We start from the raw sequence: 26,839 nt of genomic DNA, 5'->3' as shown, positions 1-26,839 counted from the left end.
CCTGGACTTTTCTCGTACCCCCTGGAATATCATCTCGCACCCCCAGGTTGGGAACCCCTGCCCTAGATCGATGTTTCTCAAACTTGCCAATCTTAAGATGTGTGGATATAGCCTCACTGGGGAATTCTGGGAATCAAAGTCTACACACTTCAATAACTGCCAAGTTTGAGAAACACTGGTCTAGAATAACTCAAGATTAAAAAGAATTTGGTGGCTTCTTTTAAGACAAACTTTAAAAAAAAGAATTAGCCATGATCTCTCCACCTTAAAACAAAGCGTTTTGAGTCCATCTGTTGCCTGGCTCACAACTTGAGTCTTAGATTCTCATGATGCAATGCAGGAAAAGTTGGTGGGGCCCCAGGGTTGCTAGGAAATCACAGTGTTTTCAAGTTTGGGTGAAACCGTGAAATCATGAGCCAAGTTTGCAAACGCTTGGGCCAAACTGTGATGCAGCATAGATTGTTATGAAGAACGGTTGCAGGAATTGTGTATGGCCAGTCTACAGAAAAGAAGGACTAGAGGGTGACATGATAGCAGACTTCTGGTATTTGAGGGGCTGCCCCAAAGAAGAGGGAGTCAAGCTATTCTCCAAAGCACCTGAAGGCAGGACAAGAAACAATGGATGGAAACTAATCAAGCAGAGAAGCAACCTGGAATTAAGGGAAGAAACTTTCTAACAGTGAGAACAATTAACCAGTGGAAGGACTTGCCTTCAGAAATTGTGGGTGCTTCCATCCCTGGAGGTTTTCAAGAAAAGACTGGACAGCCACCTGTCTGAAATGGTGTAGGGTCTCTTCCTTGAGCAGGAGGTTGGACTACATTACAGGGGTCGCCAACCTTTTGGACCTCAGGGACCACCAAACTTATAATTTTAGATTCCAGGGACCACTAACCGGTTCTATGGGCATGGCCTAATTTGTGGGTGTGGCTTGGTGGTCATGTGACTGGCTGGGCATGACTTGTGTGTAAATATTATAAATATTGATATAAATATTGATTTTTTTAATATAAAAAAGAGCAACTTTTACCCAAAATCAGGCAAAGCAGGCAGATTGAGTTGCTCACAGAATCACAGATTCATTCAGAGATCTACCTATCTGCCATCAGCTAGCTCAGTCTGTCACATAAAATTTGCTTGCAAGCAAACTCACAAAATTAACTCACAACACGCCATGCATGTAAATGTTGAATTTTTTATTTTTAAAAAAGAGCAACTTTTACCAGGGGTGGGATTCAAATTTTTTAACAACCGGTTCTGTGGGCATGGCTTAGTTGGTGGGCGTGGCTTGGTGGTCATGTGACTGGCTGGGCATGGCCAACTCAATATCATTCACATTGAGGCACACTTCTTGCCTGGTCTCTCGTGACTGTGGGGATGCTGCAACAGTTGTAAGTGTGAAAAAGGGTCATAAGTCACTTTTTTCAGTGCCATTGTAACTTTGAATGGTCACTCCACACGAACAAAGTACCAGCAAAGGAGGAAAAAAAAACTCCAGAGAAGTTCCAGAGACAGGAAGTGTAGTCCTGCCAAGAATGTAATAAGGGTTAATGGAGAGGCAGTTTCTGTAAGCAACACCAGAACATTTCCTTCCTGCCTTCCTTACAGGATTAGGCCAGTAATTTCTTCTAACAACTGGTTCTCTGAACTGCTTAGAATGTTAACAGCCGGTTCTAGTGAATAGGTGTGAACTGGTAGTATCCCACCCCTGACTTTTACCCAAAATCAGGCAAAGCAGGCAGGCAAATTGAGTTGCTCACAGAATCACAGATTCATTCAGAAATCTTATCTATCTGCCATTGTCTAGCTTAGTCTGTCACATAAAATTTGCTTGCGAGCAAACTCACAAAATTACCTCACAACACACCATACATGTAAATATTGATTTTTTTATATAAAAAGAGCAAGTTTTATCCAAAATCAGGCAAAGCAGGCAGGCAAATTGAGTTGCTCACAGAATCATTGAGTGATCTATCTATCTGCCATTGGCTAGCTCAGTCTCTCAAATTTGCTTGCCGTGAGTCTGCACTGAATTTGCTTACAAGCAAACCTTCAGTCCTAAGGGAGATTCAGTTGTGCTTCGCTAGAAAGCAAGAAATCCAACCATTTCCTGCTTCCTAGCTAATCTAAATCTCCCAGCACAGCAGAACAGATGATGGTCGGAAAAAGGAAAAATAGCAATTTAGCAGACAAGTTTTCCGGATAAGGAGTAAGTGGGTGGGGAGGGTTCCGCGGGCCTTGTGGGCTGAGCAGCCTTGTGTTTCTGTGCAGCCTGGATTAATTGCTTTTTGGGAGGGTGCTCTGGGGGTGAGATTTCTCTGTGGCCCACCAAAATTTTCTCGTGGCTCACCAGTGGGCTGCAGCCCACCAGCTGACGACCGCTGGACTAGAAGATTAGGACATATCAAATTGGCACATTCCTGGTGGAAAACCGGCTCTGTTGCTGCCGGTTTTTCACCCAATTAAAAGTCAAACTTTGTCCCTTCTCCCCAGAGTCTCTAGTCACATGGTCCAATCAGCATATAGCCAGTTGCTAGGTGATCTCAGTCTCCACCCTTTGAACACCTGCACCACCGTCCTTGATTCCCAGGGGAAAGAATTTTATTTAGGCTACAACCACAACCCCAGCTACCTCTACTACACCTCCCTCCCTGCCCACCTTGCTCCAGGCTGTGTCAGCCCTGAAGCAGTGAGAAGAGAAACCTCCTTATAGAAAACTACCAAAAGGAAAATGGGCACAGTTTGGTTGGCCAACTTCAGGGTTGACAACTGGGAGATTTCAACCATATTGGTTGAATTGAGATGGGAGTCTATAGAATACGCCCTTAAATTTCAGAACGGCTGTAGACTTCCTCCCAGCAACTTTGAAGGCAGCAATTTGTCCTACTGATGTACCTGTGTGCCCTCTTTCCACCTGCTCCATTCCCTGCCTTCCCTTCCAACATGACAGAGGTGGTATTCAGCAGGTTCTGACCAGTTCTGGAGAACCAGTAAGCAGAAATTTTGAACCGGTGGTAACCTTCCCCCAGAAGTGGAGAGGGAATGGGGATTTTGCAGGATCCTTCCCCCGCCATGCCCACCAAGCCACACCCACCAAGCTGTGCCATGCCCGTCAAGCCACGCCCACAGAACCCGTAGTTAAAAATTTATGAATCTCACCGCTGCAATATGACAAGGGTTAAATTGCTGGAGATGCTTTCACTGCTGCAAATTTGGACCGGAGCGCTTGTAATTTTCATGTGGAAAGATTGGGCTCCTGCACTGCCTGCCAAAAACTTTGATTTGGAGAGGTTACAAAAAAATGCAGCTCTCTCTCGTAACTTTGCAAAAACATTTTACTCCGATGCGGAATGAAGAACAGGCCACGCCACCTGATCCTGGCCTGTTGTGTTGTGTTTTGTTTTTCTCTTCCCAGGCCTTTTTTTTTTTTTTTTTTTTAAAGAGTGATGTAGCAGGCAAACGTTATGCAAGCCTGTAATTATTGTGAGTTTCTTCTTCCCCAAATGGCTTAAAACATAGAGACATCCACCCTGGTGGTTAGAATTACTGTGTGATTTCTTAATTCCAGGAATTCTTCTAATTGTTTTCATCCCTGGTAGATATTTAACACGGTTTGGATCGCTGCCACGAGAATATGATACCTGGGTTGTTTTTTTAATTGCTAATCTTCTGGCATAATCTTCTTCAGACTGAGTTTTCACAGAGATGAGGTGCTCTGTCAAGGCTGCCATCTAAGCCCACAGGAAGGTTGTAGGAGGGTTATAGAAGAACGTATTATGGTTGGACACACCTTCAGCCAGATGTTCAGCCTGGATTTGGCATTTTTGTCCACCACCAAGGACCTGGGATAGGCAGATGTTGTCATTTGGAGATGTTCAAGATGAAGGAAGGGAGGGAGGGAGGGAGGAGAAATGAAGGAAGGGGAAAAGAAGGAGGGAGGGAGGGGAAGGGAGGGGGGAATGAGAAGAAGGAAGGAAGAAAGGGAAGGAGGGAGGGCGGAAGGGCAGGAAGGAGGGTAAAAGGAAGAGAGGGAGAGATGGGAATAAGAAGAGAGAGGAAGGCAGGAGGCAGGAAGGCAGGAAGGCAGGAAGGCAGGAAGGAAGGAAGGAAGGAAGGAAGGAAGGAAGGAAGGAAGGAAGGAAGGAAGGAAGGAAGGAAGAAATGAAGGAAGGGGAAAAGAAGGAGGGAGCGGAAGGGAGGGGAAGGGAGGGAGGGGAATGAGAAGAAGGAAGGAAGAAAGGGAAGGAAGGAGGGTAAAAGGAAGAGAGGGAGAGATGGGAATAAGAAGAAAGGAAGGAAGGAAGGGAGGGAGGGAGGGAGGAGAAATGAAGGAAAGGGAAAATAAGGGAGGGGAAGGGAGGAATGGGAATGAGAAGAAAGAAGAAAGAAAGAGAAGGAGGAAGGGAGGGAAGGAAGGAAGAAGGGAAAAAGGAAGAAGGAGGGATAGGAATAAGAAGGGAGGGAGGGAGAGAAGAAAGGAAGGAGGGAAGGAAAAAGAAAGGGAGGAAGGAAGGAAGGAGTTGAGAGAATGAGAGGGAAGGAGGGAGCAAGGGAGCAAGGAAGAATATTCATGATAATTCACCAAATGGAATATCAGCTGAATAGCCAAAGACTTCTAATCCAGATTTAAAAGACCCAAACTCGGAATGGCCTCTGCCTAGAATAGCCGAGCTCTTGGTCTATTTCCTGCCTCCCCCCTTCATTTTCTCCCAACCTGAAGTTTTATTTCATCCCCTTTTGCAAAAACGTGGACCTCTTTTGGGGACTGTAACTGTGCGAACACAAAAGAACATTTCTCTGCCTGCTCGCCAAGGCATTGATTGATTTCTCTTCTTTTTCTAGACACCCCTCCAGTACAGCCAAGCCACAAACCAAAGTAATCAAGTGAGACTGTATTGTGCCTTTCTGGATTACAGGTGAGTTTTCATCCTGGTATAAGACTTTATTTGTTGCAAGGTGCATCCAACCGTGTCACCTGCTCACCCCTGCCTGCTGGATTCGCAGGAAGAAAACCCAGAATAATGAAATCATGATTCTTGTCAGCAGCAAAGCTGAAACAGGGGAGTAGGTCATTATTAACTCAAGTCTGGTGGGAACTGTATTATTATTTTTCATCGCATAGTCAGCCAGATGTTCAGACTGGGTTTGGCATTTTTGTCTACCTATTGAGTCCTACCAAGGACCTGGCATAGGCAAATCTGGATGTTTGGTGGTGTTACAGATATCGTCGCAGGATGGAAGCTGTTCCAAGTAAAGCTGCCTTCTGCAATTGACTGATGGCAAATTTGTCAATGCCATCAATGGTGTTCAAGTGATGCTCCAGTTATTTTGGGACTGCACCCAAGGTGCCTATGACTATTGGTACTACCCTTGCTTGCCTTTGCCATAGTCGTTCTATTTCTATTTGTGGATCTTTATATTTTGTCTTCTTCTTCTTCTTCTTCTTCTTCTTCTTCTTCTTCTTCTTCTTCTTCTTCTTCTTCTTCTTCTTCTTCTTCTTCTTCTTCTTCTTCTTCCTCCTCTTCCTCTTCCTCTTCCTCTTCCTCCTCCTCCTCCTCCTCTTCTTCTTCTTCTTCCTCTCCTCCTCCTCCTCCTCCTCCTCCTCCTCCTCCTCCTCCTCCTCCTCCTCCTCCTTCTTCTTCATTATTTTTAAAATATCCTCACATCTGGCAAAAAGGAAAAGCACTGAAACACTTATGTGATGCAGGCCGACCATATGGCATTTTTGGACTGGCACCATCACAAGTTCTCATCCTTACAACATCTTATAAATCTTACAAAGTCCAGTAGACGTGGCTGAAGAGACAAGTTAGAGCTCCTGATTTCCAAACCAGAAGACATTATTTTTATTGGATGGGGTAGCTGGGAGGAACGTTCCCACCCCTGGAAGATGGGGCTGGGATGATCTGGGATGATCTGAAGACCTAGTGATGAGTAGTGCAGTTTTTAAGAGACTAGGATGGGAATCAGGATTTGGGGAATCAACTTTGGGTTCTCACTTCTCATCTCAACGGTCTCTGTGTTCTTCAACTTTGGTGTTTGGTCTGCTCCAGAGCTTTCTAAATCCAGGTGCATCTGAATACAAAAGCAACCTGGACAATTTAGAACCTGAGTTTTTTAAATCTTTGGTTCCACCACCATTCCCACTGTAACACCCAGGAAATGGTGTGGGTTTTTTCCTCTTTTCAGAAAATTATGGAATATGGTTGGGTGAGTGGGGTTTCTTATTTAGCCAAAATAGGGAGCAATCAGAGGGATGATGTGTGGTTTTATGGAGCCCTCTCTGTCTTCTTGCCCCACTCCATAACTGATTATTGGTTTTACGTTAGGCAACATTCTTTAGAAGTGTTCAGCCTAAAAACATTGCTAAATAAATAATTTGGCACAAAAAAAGGGGCAGTGGTACTTTGACACTCATTGTTAATTGGTTCCAGGAGGTGTGACGAGCACCAAAAATGATGACGATTTCCCCCCCCAAAAGGAATAGCAATAATAGTAATAGCACTTTGACATATATACCATTTTACAGTGCTTTAAGTTTACAGAGTCAGCCTCTTTCCCCCAACAATCTGGGTCCTCATTTTATCCACCTCAGAAGGATGGAAGGCTGAGTCACTTTGAGACAGTGAGAATCGAACCCCTGGTAGTGGGCAGAATTAGCCTGCAAATACTGCATTGTAACACTGGACCACCATGGATGGATGGATGGAAGGAGGGAGGGAGGGAGGGAGGGAGGAAGGAAGGAAGGAAGGAAGGAAGGAAGGAAGGAAGGAAGGAAGGAAGGAAGGAAGGGCAATAGCACTTAGAACTATATACCACTTTACAGTGCTTTACAGCCCTCTTTAAGTAGTTTGCAGAGTCAGCCTCTTGCCTCCAACAATCTGGGTCCTCATTTTACCCACCTTGGAAGGGCGGAAGGCTGAGTCAACCTTGAGCCTGTGGAGATTCGAACTGCCAAATTGCAGGTAGCTGGCAGTCAGCAAAAGTAGCCTGAAGGACTGCCCTCTAACTGCACCACTGCGGCTCCTAATAATGTAGTGAGTCACACAAAGGTACCCGACACCCTACAAGTTCTAACTTATGTTTTGAGTGCCAATCAAATGATGAATACTGGGGCAACAGTTTCACATCAAAAATTTGTTGAGTATCAAATTGGATAATGTTTCAAACAGTTGAGTACCAAGGTACCGTTATATGTCCTTCTTTTGCAGCAACGGAAGCGGTGTTTGGTCCAACCAAGGCTGTGTGCGTGACGGGGGCGACCTCAATTATTCCACTTGTCTGTGCAACCATCTCACCAACTTTGCTATTTTGATGCAAGTGGTGCCACTAAAGGTAAGCCAAATCAACATATTCATAACTCTGGTATGTAGGCAAAATAATAGTTTCAAGCCCGGAATTGACATATGTGTAGTCATTTTATTTAGGCTTAATATATATTCTTTTTCTTACTTTTTCTTTGCTGGGTATGGGGGAAGGGTTTTGGGCTTGCCACATTCCTAAGGAGGGAGGAGTGGAGATAGGGAGAGTTGTTTAAGCTAGGAGGTGTTTCTTCCCGTGGGAACAAAAGCTGACCTTGCTGAGACCTGGAGGTGGAGATTGATGACACCAGGCAACATTGATTTACTTTTATTGGAGAATGTGACATTTAGGGGTTGTTTCTAACTTCCAATATTACGTGGTGTAATACCGGGTTGTGTCAGATCCGGAATTACAACAGACTTTGCCAATTTGATGCTTTCCTAAATAAAAGAAATCATTGTGGAAGATGGACTTTGCTTTTTTTCTTTTAAATGGATTTCATCACTTGGAAACCTGACATTAGTCCTGGATCATCTAGACCAGGGGTGTCAAACCCAAGGTCCATGGGCCAGATTTGGCCCACAGGGTGCTTAGATGCGGCTCTTCCGAGCTCTGTTTTCACTGGCAGAGGGTTGCAGGCAGGGGTGGGATTCAAATTTTTTAACAACCAGTTTGGCTAAGTTGGTGGGCGTGGCTTGGTGGTCATGTGACTGGCTGGGCATGGCCAACTCAACATCACTCACATGGAGGCACGCATCTCCTCGCCTGGCCTCTCATGACTGTGGGGATGCTGCAACAGTCGTAAGTGTGAAAAATGGTCATAAGTCCCTTTTTTCAGGGCCATTGTAACTTTGAATGGTCACTCCACACAAGCAAAGTACCAGCAAAGGAGGGGGAAAAATAACTCCAGAGACGTTCCTGAGACAGGAAGTCTAATCCTGCCAAGAATGTAAAAAGGGTTAACGGAGAGGCAGTTTCTGTAAGCAACACCAGAACGTTTCCTTCCTGCCTTCCTTACAGGATTAGCCCAGTCATTTCTTCTAACAACTGGTTCTCCGAACTGCTTAGAATGTTAACAACCGGTTCTAGCGAATAGGTGCGAACCTGTAGAATCCCACCCCTGGTTGCAGGGGCTGTCACAGCCATAAACAGAGCTCGGGAGCCCATTTTTGCTGGCAGACCCCTTTGGCCACCACAGGTGTCCCCGACATGAGTGATGTTGAGCTGGCCATGCCCACCCTAGCCACACTCACCCCAGCCCCCTGAGGTCAAACACGACCCTGATGAAGTCTTCAATGAAATCAAGTTTGACACCCCTGATCTAGACTTTCTTTTTAAAAAAAATCTTGGTAGGTTACCAACAGGCTTAGTTTAATATCAAGACTTAGAAGTTGGGCTCTTCCTAAACAATGTTGGCTAGTTGTGTGGTGTTTTTTTGAGGTGGTGGCAACTCGAAAACAGGCATAGGACTGTTTTATGTTGGCTTAATTTAGGTTAATGCCGGCATGTTGGTCCTAATAAATCTTTTGAATCTTTTTGAAGCTTGGCTTGGGGCTCATGATTCAATTAGGGCAATCGCCGAATCCCTGACAGGTGGAACTGCTGGATGACCTTCTACCAGCAAAGTTGATTGTGGAGCCCCCAAACTAGAACTCCTTGGTCTTGAAATTCAAGCCAACACGTGCTCCAACATAGGAGACCCAGACAGATTGTTTCCTAAGGAATATCTGCAGAAGTTCCTGGCCCCACCATCACAACACAAGGGCCACCTCTTTTATCTGTGCATGGGATGTCATGGTGCATGTTGAAATTAGTTGTGATGGAACTGTACTACTTCTTTCCATCTGTCTGTCCCTCTGGACTGTCCATCTTAAACCACCTCAAAGAAAAAAAAATAATGTAATTCCTCTGTGCTGTTTTGTTATTTTGCATATCATTTTCATGAATGTGGCATTTTAACATCCTTATGTATGGCTGAAATTCAGTCGGTCTCTTCAAAGTCCTTTACAAAATTGAGATTTAGCATAGTGCAGTGTTGGTGAGGTGTCAGGAGTTTTAGATTCAATGTGTGGAGGGTGAAGGATGTTTGTGTTTATTTTCATCATGGTCATGATGTGCATTGAAGATGGTGTTTGATTTTGTTGTACGAGATGCAATGACAATAAAGTAAAGTAAAGAGATGAATAAATACACAAATTTATTTCTCACAAGAATAGGCCGTAGTTTCCAGCCGCAACTTGGCCGAACAGCAGGAGTATCACTGCTCAGTGGGATATTTTTTTTAAAAAAATTACATTTTATTTATTTGTTTGTCACACATGTACAAGATAACAAGCGTAAGTATGAACATAAACAAGAACAAAGGGAGTAAATACAGATCAATGAGGACAGGGACGGTAGGCATGCTGGGTGCACACCCCCTTTAAAGACCTTTTAGGAATGGGGTGAGATCCACAGTAGACAGTTTGAGGTTGAAGCTGTGAGGGTTCAAGGCTGTGACAATGGAGTCGGGTAGGGCATTCCCGGCATTGACCAATCTGTTGCTGAAGTCGTATTTTCTGCAATCGAGTTTGGAGTGGTTTAGTATCGGTTGAGTTTGTATCGGTTGTTTGCCCATGTATGATTGTGATTGAGGGTGAAGAAGTTGTTGACAGGCAAGACGTTGTAGCAGACAATTCTGTGTACTATACTTAGACTGGACTGCAGGCAGTGCAGTTCCAGATTGTCCAGGCCCAAAATTTCAAGCTGGAGACATAGGGATTTCTATGGCGAGTGGAGGAGTGGAGGACTTTTCTCGGGAAATACCTCTGAACCCGTTCAATTGTGTTAATGTCCAATATACAGTGTGGGTTCCAGGCGGACAAGCTGTATTCGAGAATTGGTCTGGCAAAGGTCTTGTATGCCCTAGTTAACAGATCAACGTTGCCAGAGAAGAAGCTTCACAAAATAAGGTTAACAATTTTTAAAGCCTTTCTGGCAATGAAAAAAGATTGGACGAAGAAGTTCCATGGGATCTCAGAGACTCCTGCTAAGATCTCAACCCTCAACCCACATGGCAGCCTTGGCTGTTCCCACTCAACAATGGGAGGTACCATTCTTGCCTTTGGCAAGGGACCTAATTAATCCGGCTGGATCCAACCATTAGACCGATGACACAAACCTTGGCATGATCATATAATCCGCCTTGTATCATCTAAGCAAATGGGAATTCATCTCCACGTCTTGCTTGCCAAGGATCCTGGTGCCGATTGGCTGTGCTAAGAAGAAGACAATTTACAATTACGATTAACTGGGAAAAGCTGCAAGCGTTTATAAGAGAGAGCGTTCTCCACAAACGGTTTTACATTCAAATATTTGCCCTGAGTGTGTGTTTTCTCCGCACAGATTGTTCTAATCCAATCAGATCCCTTGCCAATATTTGCATAGTTCCTCAAATTTGTTTTATTCACAAAGATTCCTTTTTTTTCCTGCTTTTTCTCCCTTTTTTCCTCCCCCCATAAACCCAAATATCACCTACTTTCTTTCTCTTCTTAACAAGTTTATTTTATAGTCATTGATTTACTTTTCAGGCAAGATAAATTTATCTTCCACTTTTTGGAATTTTTCACCATCAAAGGGGGAAAATATATTTGTGCCAGGGAAAGCTGATTCTGCCCTGCTTGCCTGGAGTTCTGCACACACCAAGCTGGTAAACTTGGAGTGTGCCAATCACAAAGGCTAGGAAAGTTTGATGATTCGGTGCAGTTATTCAGAACATTTTAGCTCTCTGCTCCCTCTCTCATTTTCCAAAAAGAAATTAAAAAATGAAACCAATTCCTGTTGCTTTAAGTGATTTCCACTTTAAAAAATATTTCAAAGACAAATTCCACATCAAAAAACATGGTTCACCATGAATTCTATCCCGGAGAGGCAGGTATTAGGTTTTCTAAGGACTGGTGGCTTAGAAGTAATAAAGCTATAAACTTTATGTAGGGAAAACATGAAATGAACTTCCCACTCTGGCAAAAGTTCTATTTGGCATGAGTTGCAATAAATTTTGGGTTAGGACTGCGGTTTATTTTTTTTCCCCTAGTTTCTTGGCAGAATTAATCTGGCTTGTGTTTGTTTCTTGTTTAATGGATTAAGTTTATTCTAAGGTTTACCCAATCGTTTTATCTTGTAGTTTGCTGGGATAAAAAAGAAAAAAGCAGGCACACAACAATGCCAGCAAACTTCGACATTTATAAACTAGTGGAATTCAACAACAAGATTAATAGGAGATTTGGGAATTGAAAAAAGCGAGGGGAAAGGAAACTCAAAGATTTCAGAACTGGAAGGTTTCCAACTTATGCGTTATAGTCGCAATGGCTTTAAAGTCTTCTGCAACAGGAATATTAGATGAAGCTGAAGGAGTCAAAAGACCACCTCCTACCAAAACTCAGTTGCATTCACCCAACATACTTCACTTGTGGGGTCCTTGGTCCTCTCTGAGCTTGGTCCCTTTCTTGTAGACATTTCATCACCCAACTAGGTAACATCTTCAGGGCTTCAAGCAAGCCCAACTCCTTTCTGGTGCTGGAAGGAACCTTGGAGGTCTTCTAATCCAACCCTCTGCCCAAGGTAGGAGCTTTATACCATCCCAGACAAATGGTTGTCCAATCTTTTCTCAAAAAACTTCCAGCTTTTGAGCACCTACAACTCCAGAAGCTAAGCTGTTCCATTGCTTCATTGTTCTTACTGTCAGGAAATGTCTCTTTAGTTCCAGGTAGGGTCTTCCTCTGAGTAGCTTCCACCCATTGCTTCTTGTCCTGCCCTCGGGTGATTTGGAGAATAAATTCACTCCCTCTTACTGGTGACGGCCCTTCAAGTCTTGGAAGACAACTATCATATCACTCCTAAACCTTCTCTTCATTAGGCTGAACATGCCTGCTTCCCTTAGCCATTCATCATACAACGATGGTGATATCTACTTGGGTAACACAACATCTGCAAGAAAACAAGCAAGTTATCAAGGACGCCCAGTTCAGTTCTAAGGTTACAAATATTCCGGCTAAGCAAATGCAGGCATTTTCACCCAGATCTGAATTATTCTGCATATTAAGTCCTTGATAAAATAACTTGTAGGGATGCTGAGTTTGCAAGCTTTGCACATCAGCACTAATATAATTTAATTACTCGTTTATGTGATACATAAATTAATTTGGACATAAACTTTCTTCGGGATACCTCCATAAAGAGCAGACGTAATAAATAAATAATCCTAATCGCACCTTTAGTGGGTATTGACTTATTTACAGAGGCAGCCAATGGCCATATTTCAAGGGAGAGATTTCAACGGGGAGTCAAAAACGAAGCATATGGAAGATTTTAGCATCTCGTCTTCGCCTTGGCCACAGAGCAAATCCCATGGAATGGCAGTTCTTATTTTGGAAGACTAAATATACCGATGTTGGAACATTTTGTGGCCATATGGCAGTTAGATTCAATACCAGAATTGGCCCTATTAGCCTGGTGATAAATCAGCATGGGTTGAGGTTTGAACAGCTCCTATCTTGTTTGTTTGGTGATGGTGCCCCTATCACAAAACACCTGTCTTTCAAAAAATGCTTTCAATCAGAATAGAGCTGGAAGGGACCATGGAGGTCTTCTAGTCTAACCCCCTGCTTAGGCAGGAAATCCTATACCATTTCAAACAAATGGTTATCCAGTCTCTTCTTAAAAAACCTCCAGTGATGCAGCACCCACAACTTCGGGTGGCAAGTCGTTCCACTGGTTAATTGTTCTCACTAGTAGGAAGTTTCTCCTTAATTCCAGGTTGCTTCTCTTAGTTTCCACCCGTTATTTCTCATCCTGCCGTCTGCTGCTTTGGGAAATAGGTTGAGTCCCCTTACAAAGGGATTCATCATGTTTGCTCAAAGTATTTGAAAAAGTGCAGAACTTTCTGCATGGCACCCAAAATGAACAAGAGAATACATTTAAATTCCCAGGGATGCTATTTTTTTCTCCAGTGGGTTTGCAGGTATTCCTTACCTTAAATCAATTTGTTTAGCGACCATTCAAAGCTACAACGGCACTGAAAAAAAAAGGGACTTACAACCAGTTCTTACCCTTGCGGAATCCCCCGGAGTCAAGTGAATCAAAATTCAGACGCTTGGCCACTGATTCATATTTATGACGGTTTGTAGAATCCGGAGGTCACGCTTTTGCGTTCTTCTGACAAGCAAAGCCTGATTCATTGAACGGCCGTGCTCCTAACTTCACTACTGCGGCAATTCACTTAAGGATAAGGTGGCGAGAAAGCTTGCAGAAGGGGGCAAAACACACGTCACAAATGTCTCGCATGGCAACCCAAATGTTGGGCTCAATTGCAGTCATTCAGTCGAGGATCCCCTGCATGTTTCCGTCTTATTTCTCCTGCCACACAGTCTTTCACACAGAACCATCAACGCTGGAGAAACCCTTTTCCAAATGCCGTCCTTGTAACTCAAAGCAGCGGGGCAACTAAACAAATGTTGAATTTCCCCCATCTTTGCCGCCTGATATTTCATCTCACATACACGGTTCTGCCTTTTGATACAACCCTTGATTTGCAGACGTGTTTGCTAGGCAAAGCTATTTTCCATCTGAAGGGGAAATTAGATTTTTTTTTCTCCCCAGGAGTAAAAACCTTGAATGAACAGTCAATCAGGAAAGCGTCGGGGAAGGTTAAACAAAGCGCAGACAAAGACCTTGATTGTGTGATGCTACGAATTCTGGAGGCTACACAATGAATTTCTGTTGGGCAGCAGAGAGCTGGCAAATGCATATTTATGTACTAGCTGGATATGCTTCGCTACGAAACTATGTGGTTGGGCTTAGTTTTTGGGGAGGAAAATAAAGGGGGGGAAATTCTGCCACTGCCTAACAGCATCCATCGATATATATCTGGCCAGAGTCCCGTCAGTGTGTGAGAGAGTGGAGGGCTGTTTGGAAACTGAAAGAGTATTTTCTGTGTGAGCAAGGAGACAGCAAGGAGCCTGGGCGCAGCTTAGCTCAACTGTTCTGTACTAAAACTGCTTGTGAAACTGAAACTGAAACTCCTCTCCTCTGCTTGGGTTTTGCATTTGGAAGGGATTTCTTTTCAGGTGGGGAGGGGGAGTAGAACTCCTTAGCATCAGAGCGTGTTAATAATAATAATATAGGAAATACTCTAAATGCTCTGATGGTCATTTTGAAAAATCCTTTCTTAGTGAGCCCCTAGAAACCAAGAGGAACATAGGTGCCAAATGTCAAGTCTGTAGGCTTTATGGTTCTGGAGATTTTGTGATGATGCCTTGAGTGGTATTTCGCTTATATATATAAGTATGTATATAGATTGATATGCAACTAGCTAGTCGATATTCCTGGGAATGTTGGGGTCACCTGCATTTTTGAGAAACTGCTCCAGAGCTAATTATGGAGAATAATAACTGAGCTTTCCTCCCCTATAGAAATAACATGTGGCATAAATGCTCTTCTATTTCATCATTAATTAGAAATGACTTCAAGCAAATTTGCTTTGCTTTCAAACTCAGTTCCCCTACAATGGGACCGTGTAAATTGGGCCATAAAAGGCAGCTTTTAAACAAAATATGGCAGCTTTGTAGGTTTTTGATTCGATAGAACTGCATTCATCTGAAAGATTAGTGCTATGGTAGTGCAAGGCTTGGAATTTGATCCTAAAATGGTGTTTTGAAGTGTGTGGAAGTGCAAATGTACAGCCAGTTTGGTGTAGTGGTTAAGGTGCTGGCCGAGAGACATGGAAACAGTGAGTTCTAGTCCTGCCTGAGGCACGAAAGACAGCTGGGTGACTGTGGGCCAATCACCAGGAGACAGTGAGTTCTAGTCCTGCCTGAGGCACAAAAGACAGCTGGGTAACTTTGGGACAATCACCAGGAGACAGTGAGTTCTAGTCCTGCCTGAGGCACGAAAGACAGCTGGGTAACTTTGGGACAATCACCAGGAGACAGTGAGTTCTAGTTCTGCCTGAGGCACGAAAGACAGCTGGGTAACTTTGGGACAATCACCAGGAGACAGTGAGTTCTAGTCCTGCCGAGGCACGAAGACAGCTGGGTAACTTTGGGGCAATCACCAGGAGACAGTGAGTTCTAGTCCTGCCCGAGGCACAAAGACAGCTGGGTGACTGTGGGCCAATCACCAGGAGACAGTGAGTTCTAGTCCTGCCTGAGGCACGAAAGACAGCTGGGTAACTTTGGGACAATCACCAGGAGACAGTGAGTTCTAGTCCTGCCCGAGGCACGAGAACAGCTGGGTGACTGTGGGACAATCACCAGGAGACAGTGAGTTCTAGTCCTGCCCGAGGCACGAAAGACAGCTGGGTAACTTTGGGACAATCACCAGGAGACAGTGAGTTCTAGTTCTGCCTGAGACACGAAAGACAGCTGGGTAACTTTGGGACAATCACCAGGAGACAGTGAGTTCTAGTCCTGCCCGAGGCACGAAAAGACAGCTGGGTGACTGTGGGACAATCACCAGGAGACAGTGAGTTCTAGTCCTGCCCGAGGCACGAAAGACAGCTGGGTAACTTTGGGACAATCACCAGGAGACAGTGAGTTCTAGTTCTGCCTGAGGCACGAAAGACAGCTGGGTGACTGTGGGCCAATCACCAGGAGACAGTGAGTTCTAGTTCTGCCTGAGGCACGAAAGACAGCTGGGTAACTTTGGGACAATCACCAGGAGACAGTGAGTTCTAGTTCTGCCTGAGGCACGAAAGACAGCTGGGTAACTTTGGGACAATCACCAGGAGACAGTGAGTTCTAGTCCTGCCTGAGGCACGAAAGACAGCTGGGTGACTGTGGGCCAATCACCAGGAGACAGTGAGTTCTAGTCCTGCCTGAGGCACGAAAGACAGCTGGGTAACTTTGGGGCAATCACCAGGAGACAGTGAGTTCTAGTTCTGCCTGAGGCACGAAAGACAGCTGGGTAACTTTGGGACAATCACCAGGAGACAGTGAGTTCTAGTCCTGCCTGAGGCATGAAAGACAGCTTGGTGACTGTGGGCCAATCACCAGGAGACAGTGAGTTCTAGTTCTGCCTGAGGCACGAAAGACAGCTGGGTAACTTTGGGACAATCACCAGGAGACAGTGAGTTCTAGTTCTGCCTGAGGCACGAAAGACAGCTGGGTAACTTTGGGACAATAACCAGGAGACAGTGAGTTCTAGTTCTGCCTGAGGCACGAAAGACAGCTGGGTAACTTTGGGACAATCACCAGGAGACAGTGAGTTCTAGTCCTGCCCGAGGCACGAAGACAGCTGGGTGACTGTGGGACAATCACCAGGAGACAGTGAGTTCTAGTCCTGCCTGAGGCACGAAAGACAGCTGGGTGACTGTGGGCCAATCACCAGGAGACAGTGAGTTCTAGTCCTGCCTGAGGCACGAAAGACAGCTGGGTAACTTTGGGACAATCACCAGGAGACAGTGAGTTCTAGTTCTGCCTGAGGCACGAAAGACAGCTGGGTAACTTTGGGACAATCACCAGGAGACAGTGAGTTCTAGTCCTGCCTGAGGCACGAAAGACAGCTGGGTGACTGTGGGCCAATCACCAGGAGACAGTGAGTTCTAGTCCTGCCTGAGGCACGAAAGACAGCTGGGTAACTTTGGGACAATCACCAGGAGACAGTGAGTTCTAGTTCTGCCTGAGGCACGAAAGACAGCTGAGTAACTTTGGGACAATCACCAGGAGACAGTGAGTTCTAGTCCTGCCTGAGGCACGAAAGACAGCTGGGTGACTGTGGGCCAATCACCAGGAGACAGTGAGTTCTAGTCCTGCCCGAGGCACGAAAGACAGCTGGGTGACTTTGGGACAATCACCAGGAGACAGTGAGTTCTAGTCCTGCCTGAGGCACGAAAGACAGCTGGGTGACTGTGGGCCAATCACCAGGAGACAGTGAGTTCTAGTCCTGCCCGAGGCACGAAAGACAGCTGGGTAACTTTGGGACAATCACCAGGAGACAGTGAGTTCTAGTTCTGCCTGAGGCACGAAAGACAGCTGGGTAACTTTGGGACAATCACCAGGAGACAGTGAGTTCTAGTCCTGCCCGAGGCACGAAAGACAGCTGGGTAACTTTGGGACAATCACCAGGAGACAGTGAGTTCTAGTCCTGCCCGAGGCACGAAAGACAGCTGGGTAACTTTGGGACAATCACCAGGAGACAGTGAGTTCTAGTCCTGCCTGAGGCACGAAAGACAGCTGGGTAACTTTGGGACAATCACCAGGAGACAGTGAGTTCTAGTCCTGCCCGAGGCACGAAAGACAGCTGGGTGACTGTGGGACAATCACCAGGAGACAGTGAGTTCTAGTCCTGCCTGAGGCACGAAAGACAGCTGGGTAACTTTGGGACAATCACCAGGAGACACTGAGTTCTAGTCCTGCCTGAGATATGAAAGCTAGCTGGGTGACTCTGTGCCAATCATCAGGAGATGGTGAGTTCTAGTCCCACTTTAGGCATAAAAACAAGCTGGGTGACATGGGCCAGTTACCAGGAGCCTATGAGTTCTAGCTGAGGCATGAAACACATCACTCTTCCACTTGTTCTTTTCTTCCAAAGAAGTTTCCAACCAAGATAAAAACGAAAACACAACCTTTGTAATTCTCATTAAATAAATGAGAGCCAGACATTCACACACAACTGGAAGATCTGAAGGACCAACTGGGAACAGGTCCTCCAGGAATAAAATCTATCCATGCGGTCCCTGGGAGCCAATGTTGACTTGATGGCCCTGAACCCATCCATTCACAGGCTCTTGTAAGAACAATCCATGGTTTAATTTACAAATAGGGGACAGTTAAACTTTTTTTTTTTTTACAAAAAGCCCAAACAAAACCTGTATGGATTCTAGAAAGTGTCTTCATCTCATTCAAAGCAAAAGTTTATTTTCCTGTTGTCATAACTCTTGATAGCTAACAGATGGTTGAGATGTTCGCCTGTCAAATGGATTGGCTCTGCTTAGTGCCTTGGACTAGGTCTTGGGGTTTTCTTTTTTTAAAAAATGTTCTAATTTTAAAAACATTTCACGTGTGAGCTGGATGTATTTTTTTAAAAATAACCCGGTTAGGAGACGACAGTAAGGGATCATTAAATATAATTTCTCATTTTTCTTTCTTTCTTTGTACAGCTAACTAACGGACACAAGGTGGCATTGTCTTCTATCAGTTATGTTGGATGTTCCATTTCCATTTTCTGCTTGACTATCACGCTGGTCACGTTTGCAATTCTATCGTGAGTAATTTTAAGTTTCCTTCCCGCTGAACCAATATCAGTCTGGAAATATAGATAGTCAGTTGGAAGAAGAAGGAAAAAAAACTACCTCAAAAACTCCACATCTTCATTTTCAGGCCACTGGACTGAATGCTTTTAGGTGCTGAGCGTTTCATAAAAAGATTATTAATTCCTTAAACCTCCTTTAATTAGATGCCACCCACATATTAGTAACACACAGTTGAGTTTGGTGTAAATTACTTTAATTTCTTGGAAGAGGGAAGCTTTTAAACATAGCAGGTTATTTCCTTGTCTTTTATTCTCAGGGTATTTACAGAAGCGTGACATTCCCCATAGTGGGTTCCCACGAAATCCTGAGACCTATAGGTCTAAAACTTGCAGCAAAACTCAGGATTTGTAGTCAGTGGTGGGATTTAAATTTTTTTACTACCAGTTCTGTGGACATGGCTTGATGGGCATGGTGTGGCTTGGTGGACGTGACAGGGGAAGGATACTGCAAAATCCCCATTCCCTCCCCACTCCACCCCACTAACCTGCTTTCCAGCTCTGTTCTCCTGTGCAGGGCAACCAAAGAAGACCCAGATGATCAGCTGGGACTCGGAAGGCAGAGAATAGATTGGGGGGGGAGGGGGCAGGGCCAGTCAGAGGTGGCATTTGCTGGTTCTTTGAACTACTCAAAATTTCCATTATCGGTTCTCCAGAACTGGTCAGAACCTGCTGAATATCACCTCTGTTTGTAGTCCTAAAGCATCTTGAGTGAGCCTGTTGGAGAGGATAGCAGACATTTATTTACCCAACCAAGATGTTGAAATGAGGAAGGGACCAGTGGTGAGATGAGTAGGAGGGTCTGTGATTGGCAGAAGTAAGATTAAGAATGTTATTGTAGATTGTTGTGCCATGCTTTGGATTTGACTGTTGGGAGAGACAAATTAAGCACCTGTGTGCAGTGCTTTAGAGAAACCCATCTTGTCATGCCCAAAAAGCCAGGTTCACACATAAAGGAATAGTTAAATTGATTCATTGCTAAAAGCCTAGGCACATGAATCTTTTCAACTAAGGATTAGAACATGCTTGGAGTTAGATAAAGGTCAACAGAATTCAAGGGAGGTTGGATTTAGTTCACTTGTGGCTATGTAGGGATTCTAAGCTAATCTCTCTCTTGACTCCACCCTCATGTTTTGGCACTCCTTCTCCTACACCTCCCACCAAGCCATGCCCACCAAGCCACACCCACAGAACCAGTAGTAAAAAAATTTTTGACTCCCACCATTGCTTCAGGGGTGCAGAAACATCTCCTTACGCTTCGATTCAGACATCTGAATGGAAACCCACACCGTTGAGCATTTTCTCCAAACCCAATGCCATCGATCTCGTCAATGGTGTTGGATCCATGGATCAGACCAGATCCTTTATTCAAATGACCTGGGCCCTTCCAAGGAGACTTGGTTTAATTCCCCCAAACGTAGCAAATAACAAGGCTTATGGTTATCCTCAGCTTGGATGGTTCTCTGAGAAATATTTGCTTGGTCTTCCGGAATGCCAATTTAACTGTGCTTTGGGGAGGCTAGTAATATATTTTTCTTATTTCCATATATATAGCGAAATCACTTCAAGGTAGAGAATGTGACAATGAGGTATTTACGAAGTGCCAGATTTCGACTGAGTATGCAAATGGCCTTCTCCATCAATCTTGCTCGTTTCATTTGAGCCTTGTTTAATTTTTAACTTGTTTAATGTTTAATTTAATTTTGCCTTGTCCAGCAAGTTACTCACGCTTACGCATCTGAAGGGGATCAGACCCAAACATATTAACATGAAAACCACTTGGGCTGATTCTCCATAAGAGATGCACGCTGATTGAAAGCCCAAAAGGTTAGAGGGGGGATACCAATAGAGGAGAATTATTTGCAGCGCAGGGTTCAAACAAGGGGTCCTTGGTGCTCTCTGAGCTCAGAAAACACCGGGAACCCTCAGATTAGGGTAAAAAAAGACCCCAAAACAAATGGGTAAATATTCATATTTCCTTTCCTTTCTTCCCTTGATGGAGGCGAGTGCCAATTTTTGGAATTTATTCTGCTTCCTTATGTGGAACACAACAACCTTTCAGCATTGTCGTTTGGTTTTAATTAGTTTTATTAAACCCAGAAGCACTTTGGGAAAGGAGGGGAGATGGGCCCAGTTTTTTTTTTCCAACTTTGCTGAACGTCAGGAATGTTGTGTGAGCCTGCAGGGAGGCTGTGTCTATCAAAAGGCTTTAAAAAGTAGCGGAATCCAGTTAATATTGCAAAAGTTCATTGCCTGGGTGCCAAGTAGAGTTGGCCTCAGGAAATTACCACCCTAATTAAAACCTAATTTGGTAACCTTGCCTTCCAAACTGGAGGGCTAAGACAATTAAGAAGAGATATATATAGAGAGAAACAGAGAGACAAAGACAGAGGTAGAGAGAGACAGAGAGAGACAGAGAGAGACAGAGTCAGAGAGAGACAAAGAGACAGAGAGAGAAACAGAGACAGAGAGACACAGAGAGAGACAGAGAGAGACAGAGAGACAGAGAGAGAGAAACAGAGACAAAGACAGAGGTAGAGAGAGACAGAGAGAGAGATACAGAGAGAGACAGAGAGAGACAGAGAGAGAGACAGAGAGACAGAGAGAGAAACAAAGAGACAGAGAGAGAAGACAGAGAGAGACAAAGAGACAGAGAGAGAAACAGAGACAGAGAGAGAGAGAGAGAGAGAGAGAGAGAGAGAGAGAGAACAGAGAGAGAGAGACACAGAGAGAGACAGAGAGAGACAGAGAGAAACAGAGACAGAGAGAGAGTCAGAGAGAGACACAGAGAGAGAGACACAGAGAGAGATAGAGAAACAGAGAGAGAGACAGAGAGAGACAGAGAGAAACAGAGACAGAGAGAGAGTCAGAGAGAGACACAGAGAGAGAGACAGAGAGAGACAGAGAGTCAGAGAGAGACAAAGAAACAGAGAAACAGAGACAGAGAGACAGAGAGAGAGAGAGAGACAGAGAGAGAGAGAGACAGAGAAAGACAGAGAGAGAGAGAAACAGAGAGACAAAGACAGAGGTAGAGAGAGACAGAGAGAGAGACAGAGAGAGAGACAGAGAGTCAGAGAGAGACAAAGAGACAGAGAGAGAGACAGACAGAGAGAGACAGAGAGAGAGAGAGACAGAGAGAGAGAGAGAGAGAGAGAGAGAGAAACAGAGAGACAAAGACAGAGGTAGAGAGAGACAGAGAGACAGAGAGAGAAACAGAGACAGAGAGAGAGAGAGAGAGAGAGAGAGAGAGAGAGACAGAGAGAAACAGAGACAGAGAGAGAGTCAGAGAGAGACACAGAGAGAGACAAAGAGACAGAGAGAGAAACAGAGACACACACAGAGAGAGACAGAGACAGAGATAGAGAGAGACACAGAGAGTTGTCATAGCTTCTGATGTAGAAAGTGATGGGCACTTGGATATGTAGAATGGAACTCATCTTGGTGGTCCTCTCAGGTGAATGACAGCAGATTCTCCGTTGTTTCTGTAGACAAGTGTTTCTCCACCTCTTCAACTTTAAGATGGGTGGACTTCAACTCCCAGTACTCTACTGAAATATTTTCATTTTCAAAGCACTCCCTGAACTCCGCAACCCAATATTTTAATTTTCAGAATACTAATAGATGTGCCTCTTTCCCCCCACCAGCTCTGTCAGTACCATCCGCAATCAGCGTTATCACATCCACGCCAATCTTTCCTTTGCTGTCTTGGTGGCTCAGATCTTGCTCCTTATCAGCTTCCAGTTTGACCCTGGGACGGTGAGTGAAACGGATATTCTTCTGATTTGGCCTTCAATGGAAGAGAAGAACAGAATATTGGAAGGGCCTTGGAGGACTTCTAGTCTAACCCCCTGCTCGAGCAGGAGATTTTTCTACCATTCCAGACAAGTGGCTGTCCAGTCTCTTCTTAAAAACTTCCAGTGATGGAGCACTCACAAGTTATCATAATTTATATTAATTTATCCAGCTAATTGTAGAACATAGAATAACAGAGTTGGAAGAGACTTGGAGGTCTTCTAGTCCAACCCCCTGCATAGGCAGAAAACCCTATACCACTTCAGACAAATGATGATCCAATCTCTTCTTAAAAACTTCCAGTGTTGGAGCATTCACAACTTCTGGAAGCAATTTGTTCAACTGATTAATTGTTCTCACTGTCAGGAAATTCCTCCTTAGTTCTAAGTTGCTTCTCCCCTTGATTAGTTTCCATCCATTACTTCTAGTTCTCCCTTCAGATGTTTTGGAAAATAGGTCGATGGCACTACGCCCCACTGATATGCAGAGCATGAGTGTTTTGTGAATGTAGCAATGGTGTTTTTAGAATAGAATAGGAGAGGAGAGGAGAAGAGAAGAGAAGAGAAAATAGAAGAATAGAACAGAAGAGAATAGAATAGAAGAGTTGGAAAGGATCTTGAAGGTCTTCTAAACCAACTATCTGCTTAGGCAGGACATCTTATACCATCCCAGCCAAATGGTTGTCCAATCTCTTCTTAAAAACTTCCAGTGTGGAGTATTTGCAACTTCTGGAGGCAAGTTGTTCCACTGGTTGATTGTTCTCACTGTTAGGAAATTTCTCCTTAATTCCAGGTTGTTTTTCTCTTTGATTAGTTGCCATTCATTGTTCCTTGTCTGGCCTTCTGCTGTTTGGAGAATAGCTTGACTCCCTCTATTTTTGTGGCAGCCCCTCAAATATGGGAAGACTGCTATCATGTCACCCCTAGTCCTTCTTTTCACAGGAGAACAGCACACAGCTCGGCTGAGAAATGTCTCAGGGCCTAGCCAAATATTTATCTCTTCCACCCATTTTTTTTTCCTAAACTGAGCATTCCTGCATTGCCACCCAATTCTGCACTCCTTACTCTTTTGGAAATATAGGCCCCTGGCCTTTTGAAGCAAACCCTCCTTTATTTTTAGACAATTTGTCACCGCGTTATTAAATGGCAGCCACCGTGCTGACAGGCATATAATCCCGGTGGCATTTAAATAAGGAGGTTATTCGTTTCACATTTGTTCGACAGTCATTGGCACATGGTAAATGTGACAAATGTTTGTGTTTTCCCTTTGATTTCCATTGAAAAATAAAGGCAGGGATTAATCATGGCACAGCGGTCGTTGTTTAACTCGATAATTGATACTATTAATAACCGTAATGATAATCGTGTGTTTTCATCAGAAATTGTCCTGGCATTTGGTCAAATGTGGACTCCCTTTATTTCCCTGGGAGGGAGGGGGGAAAAAACCAGCACAGCAAAGAGACAATAAAACATGAAGAAGAAATTGTATTGGGGATATTATTTTTTTTAAACATTTCCTGGGGTTTTCCCTTGCATATGTGTGAACGTTGACAAAACAGGCTCAAACTCCCACTTACAAAACACAAAACCGACTTCATTCCTTCAACCTAACATTCTATCTGGTTCCAGTTTATTGGAATGGAGCTGACAGTTTGGAACCTTCTTCTTTTTTCCCCCCTGGTCCTAGGGGGGAAAAATAGATAAAGTAATAATAGCAGCAAAATTTTCTCTATCCGTCACTTTGAGAGGAGGGCGTAGAGAGGTTGCCATTTTTTCCCCCTGCGGTGCTCTGAAATTGTTATTATTATTATGGGGTGCTGTTGTGCATTTTGCCAGTTAAGGGCGGGGGAAGCAAGTTAGAAATAAATGGCTTGTATTCAGCGAATTATTAATCCATGTTTCTTTCACAATGGGGATCCCGGATGTGTATAGAATAAATAACAGAGTTGGAAGGGATCTTGGAAGTCTTGAGGTCCAAACTTCTGCTGGAGCAGGAAACCCGATAGCCAGGGGTGGGTTTCTACCGGTTCTGTCCACCTGTGTAGAACCAGTAGCTCTGAAGAGCAGCAGACATAGAACCGGTTCTATGTCTGCTGATGTTTTTGCCCACCCGGGCTCTTACCTGATCTTTATTTCCTGATTTTTCAACTTCAGCTGCCGAACGAGGCACAGCTGCAGTTAAAAAAGCAGGAAAAGAGGGCTGTTTCAAAGGCTGCTTCTCTGCATGCAGCCTGCTGATGACGATTTACAGGCACGCAGCTCCCAGCGTGCAGGGAAGCTCGTAAATCCCGAACCGGTAGTTAACCCTGTCGTATCCCACCCCTGCCTATAGCATTTCAGACAAATAGCTGTCCACTTTTTTCTTAAAAACTTCCAGTCTTGGAGCATCCACAACTTCTGGAGGCAAGCTGTTCCACTGGTTAATTGTCCTCACATTTAGGAAATTTCTCCTGAATTCCAGGTTGCTTCTCTCCTTGATTAGTTTCCATCCGTTGCTTCTTGTCTTGCCTTCTAGTGATTTGGAAAATAAATTGACCCCCTCTTCTTTGTGGCAGCCCCTCAAATACTGGAATATTGCCACCACGTCTTCCATATTCCTTGTTTTCTCTAGACTGACAATACTCAATTCCTGCAAATGTTCTTCATATGTTTTTGTCTCCAGGCCCTTAATCATCTTAGTTGTTCTTTCCCCCAGCCTTACATTTGTGTTGTTCCATTTTGATATATAGTTTGGAAGTGTTTTGCATAAAAAGAAAAATCTCTGTGAGGTTGATCGTAGTTGTCTTTTGTTTAGATTGTGCAATTTTATTGCAATTGTATGCATCCTTCCTTACTTTTTTTTATGGTTCTGGAGAATTACCCATGATCTGTGATTTACCCTATGATCTGCCAACCAAATTGAACCTCACCCTCAACTCAATTACTTCCATTGTCCTATCTAGTTTCTGGATATCTTCCTTCAGTTCTAACAAGTTAAATGCATGGATTGAGATAGTGGCTACTTTAACTTAACCCTGGACCTTCCTGTAAATGGTTTAGATGAGGAGAGGAGAAATATATGAACCTCTAGATATTGTTTGGCTACCAAATCTCCTACTAATCATGTTGCCATGGATAGCTTGAGGTTCAGCAACATCTGGGGGATTTTAATTTCCAAACTCTTGATCTAGACTAGCCTTTCTCAACCCAAGTGAATACAAGGAAACACCCAAGTCTACATGAGAGATGAATACCCAAGCCTACATGAGAAATCCATACCGCTGGAATCTTATTCCTATAGATAGATGGGCATCTTCTACGGTTTAGATCAGTTATCTCTTGATTTAGGACTGATGTGAATAGACCTCAGAAGGACCATCTCATTGTCCCTGTCTGGAAGTTGGTTGATCAAATAACATCTTCACAATTACAGATAGACTATAGCTCCAGAAAGCCTGGAGCAGATGGTAGGATTTAGTTAACCTTGGTTGATCTCCCAAAATGTCATCAAAAAATCCCAGCGGCGTAGGCTAGACAAAGAAGTAAAAAAAATATCCTTAGGATGAGAGAATGTCAAAAAAAACATCCATCTGGATATGTCCATGAAGTCTGGAGGAATTATTCCTTAAGAGAAAATTAAAAAAAATATCTAGACAACAAGGAAGAAGGTGTGGGAGCGGAACTCCCTTGAAACTTCTCTCTAAGGCACCAAGGATCCAGTTATGGAGAAGGGAAGAGGTATTCTCATCTTGGCAAGGCAACAAGGTGGCACTTCAGCGAATGTTGCCTAGGTAAGCTGAGTCACACGGTTGCTAAGCAACCTGACAATGTTTGTCTACCTTGCAGCATCGTGTCAAAAGCTTAGTTCAGCTCTTCCAAAGAAGAGAAGGAAGCACATGTTGTGACAGGTGGCAGTAGAGATGTTGACCTACAAAAGGTTGGAGGGGGAAATGATTACCAAAAAAACAACAACACAACATATTGTGTGAAATCTCTCCATATCTGGATTCCAGTCGATGGGAAAGAAAGAGATGACATGTTAAGGCCAGGATGACAGTAGGGTTAGGGCAAAAAAGTCAGATAGAAGGAAATGGCATTAAATGTGGCCGATTATGCAACTTCTCTGGATTACTCTCGTGGCTCATAAATCTAATTTTCTGTCCACCTCTCCTTCTCCTTTTGATGGTCTCAGTTTTCTTCTGATCACTCCTTCAGGGGCAACTCCTGACAGCTAGAATGATTAATCAGTGGAATGACGTGTTGTGGGTGCTGCCACATTGGAGGTTTTCAAGAAGAGATTGGACAAGCGTTCATCTGAAATGATACAGGGTCTCCTGCTTGAGCAGGGGGTTGGACTAGAAGACCTCCAAGGTCCCTTCCAACTCTGTTACTCTACTATTCTCCTTGAGAGAGCAGAAGCAGGATTCATGTTGCAAGGTTGCAACGTAGGAGGGAAAAACAGACTCCTCATATTCCCTATATGTCT

General features: G+C 44.1%; 1 protein-coding gene across 2 annotated transcripts in view; it reads left to right on the top strand.

The window, feature by feature from the left end:
• Positions 1–26,839, top strand: part of ADGRD1 (adhesion G protein-coupled receptor D1) — a 139,688-nt gene that overhangs the window by 63,934 nt on the left and 48,915 nt on the right. For both annotated transcript variants that reach the window (XM_087942963.1, XM_087942962.1), the window contains 4 exons: positions 4,841–4,914; positions 7,210–7,333; positions 18,435–18,538; positions 22,228–22,339. In XM_087942963.1, the coding sequence (XP_087799089.1) occupies positions 4,841–4,914; positions 7,210–7,333; positions 18,435–18,538; positions 22,228–22,339 (414 nt within the window). The remainder of the gene's footprint in view (positions 1–4,840; positions 4,915–7,209; positions 7,334–18,434; positions 18,539–22,227; positions 22,340–26,839) is intronic.

The sequence above is a fragment of the Notechis scutatus genome, chromosome 13 (genome assembly GCF_049901735.1).
Source record: "Notechis scutatus isolate UNSWTSFEM ecotype Mainland chromosome 13, rNotScu1.2, whole genome shotgun sequence".
In the NCBI taxonomy this organism is placed as follows: Eukaryota; Metazoa; Chordata; class Lepidosauria; order Squamata; family Elapidae; genus Notechis; species Notechis scutatus.
The sequence above is the reverse complement of the archived record's forward strand: the minus strand, read 5'-3'. Positions and strand labels throughout refer to the sequence as shown.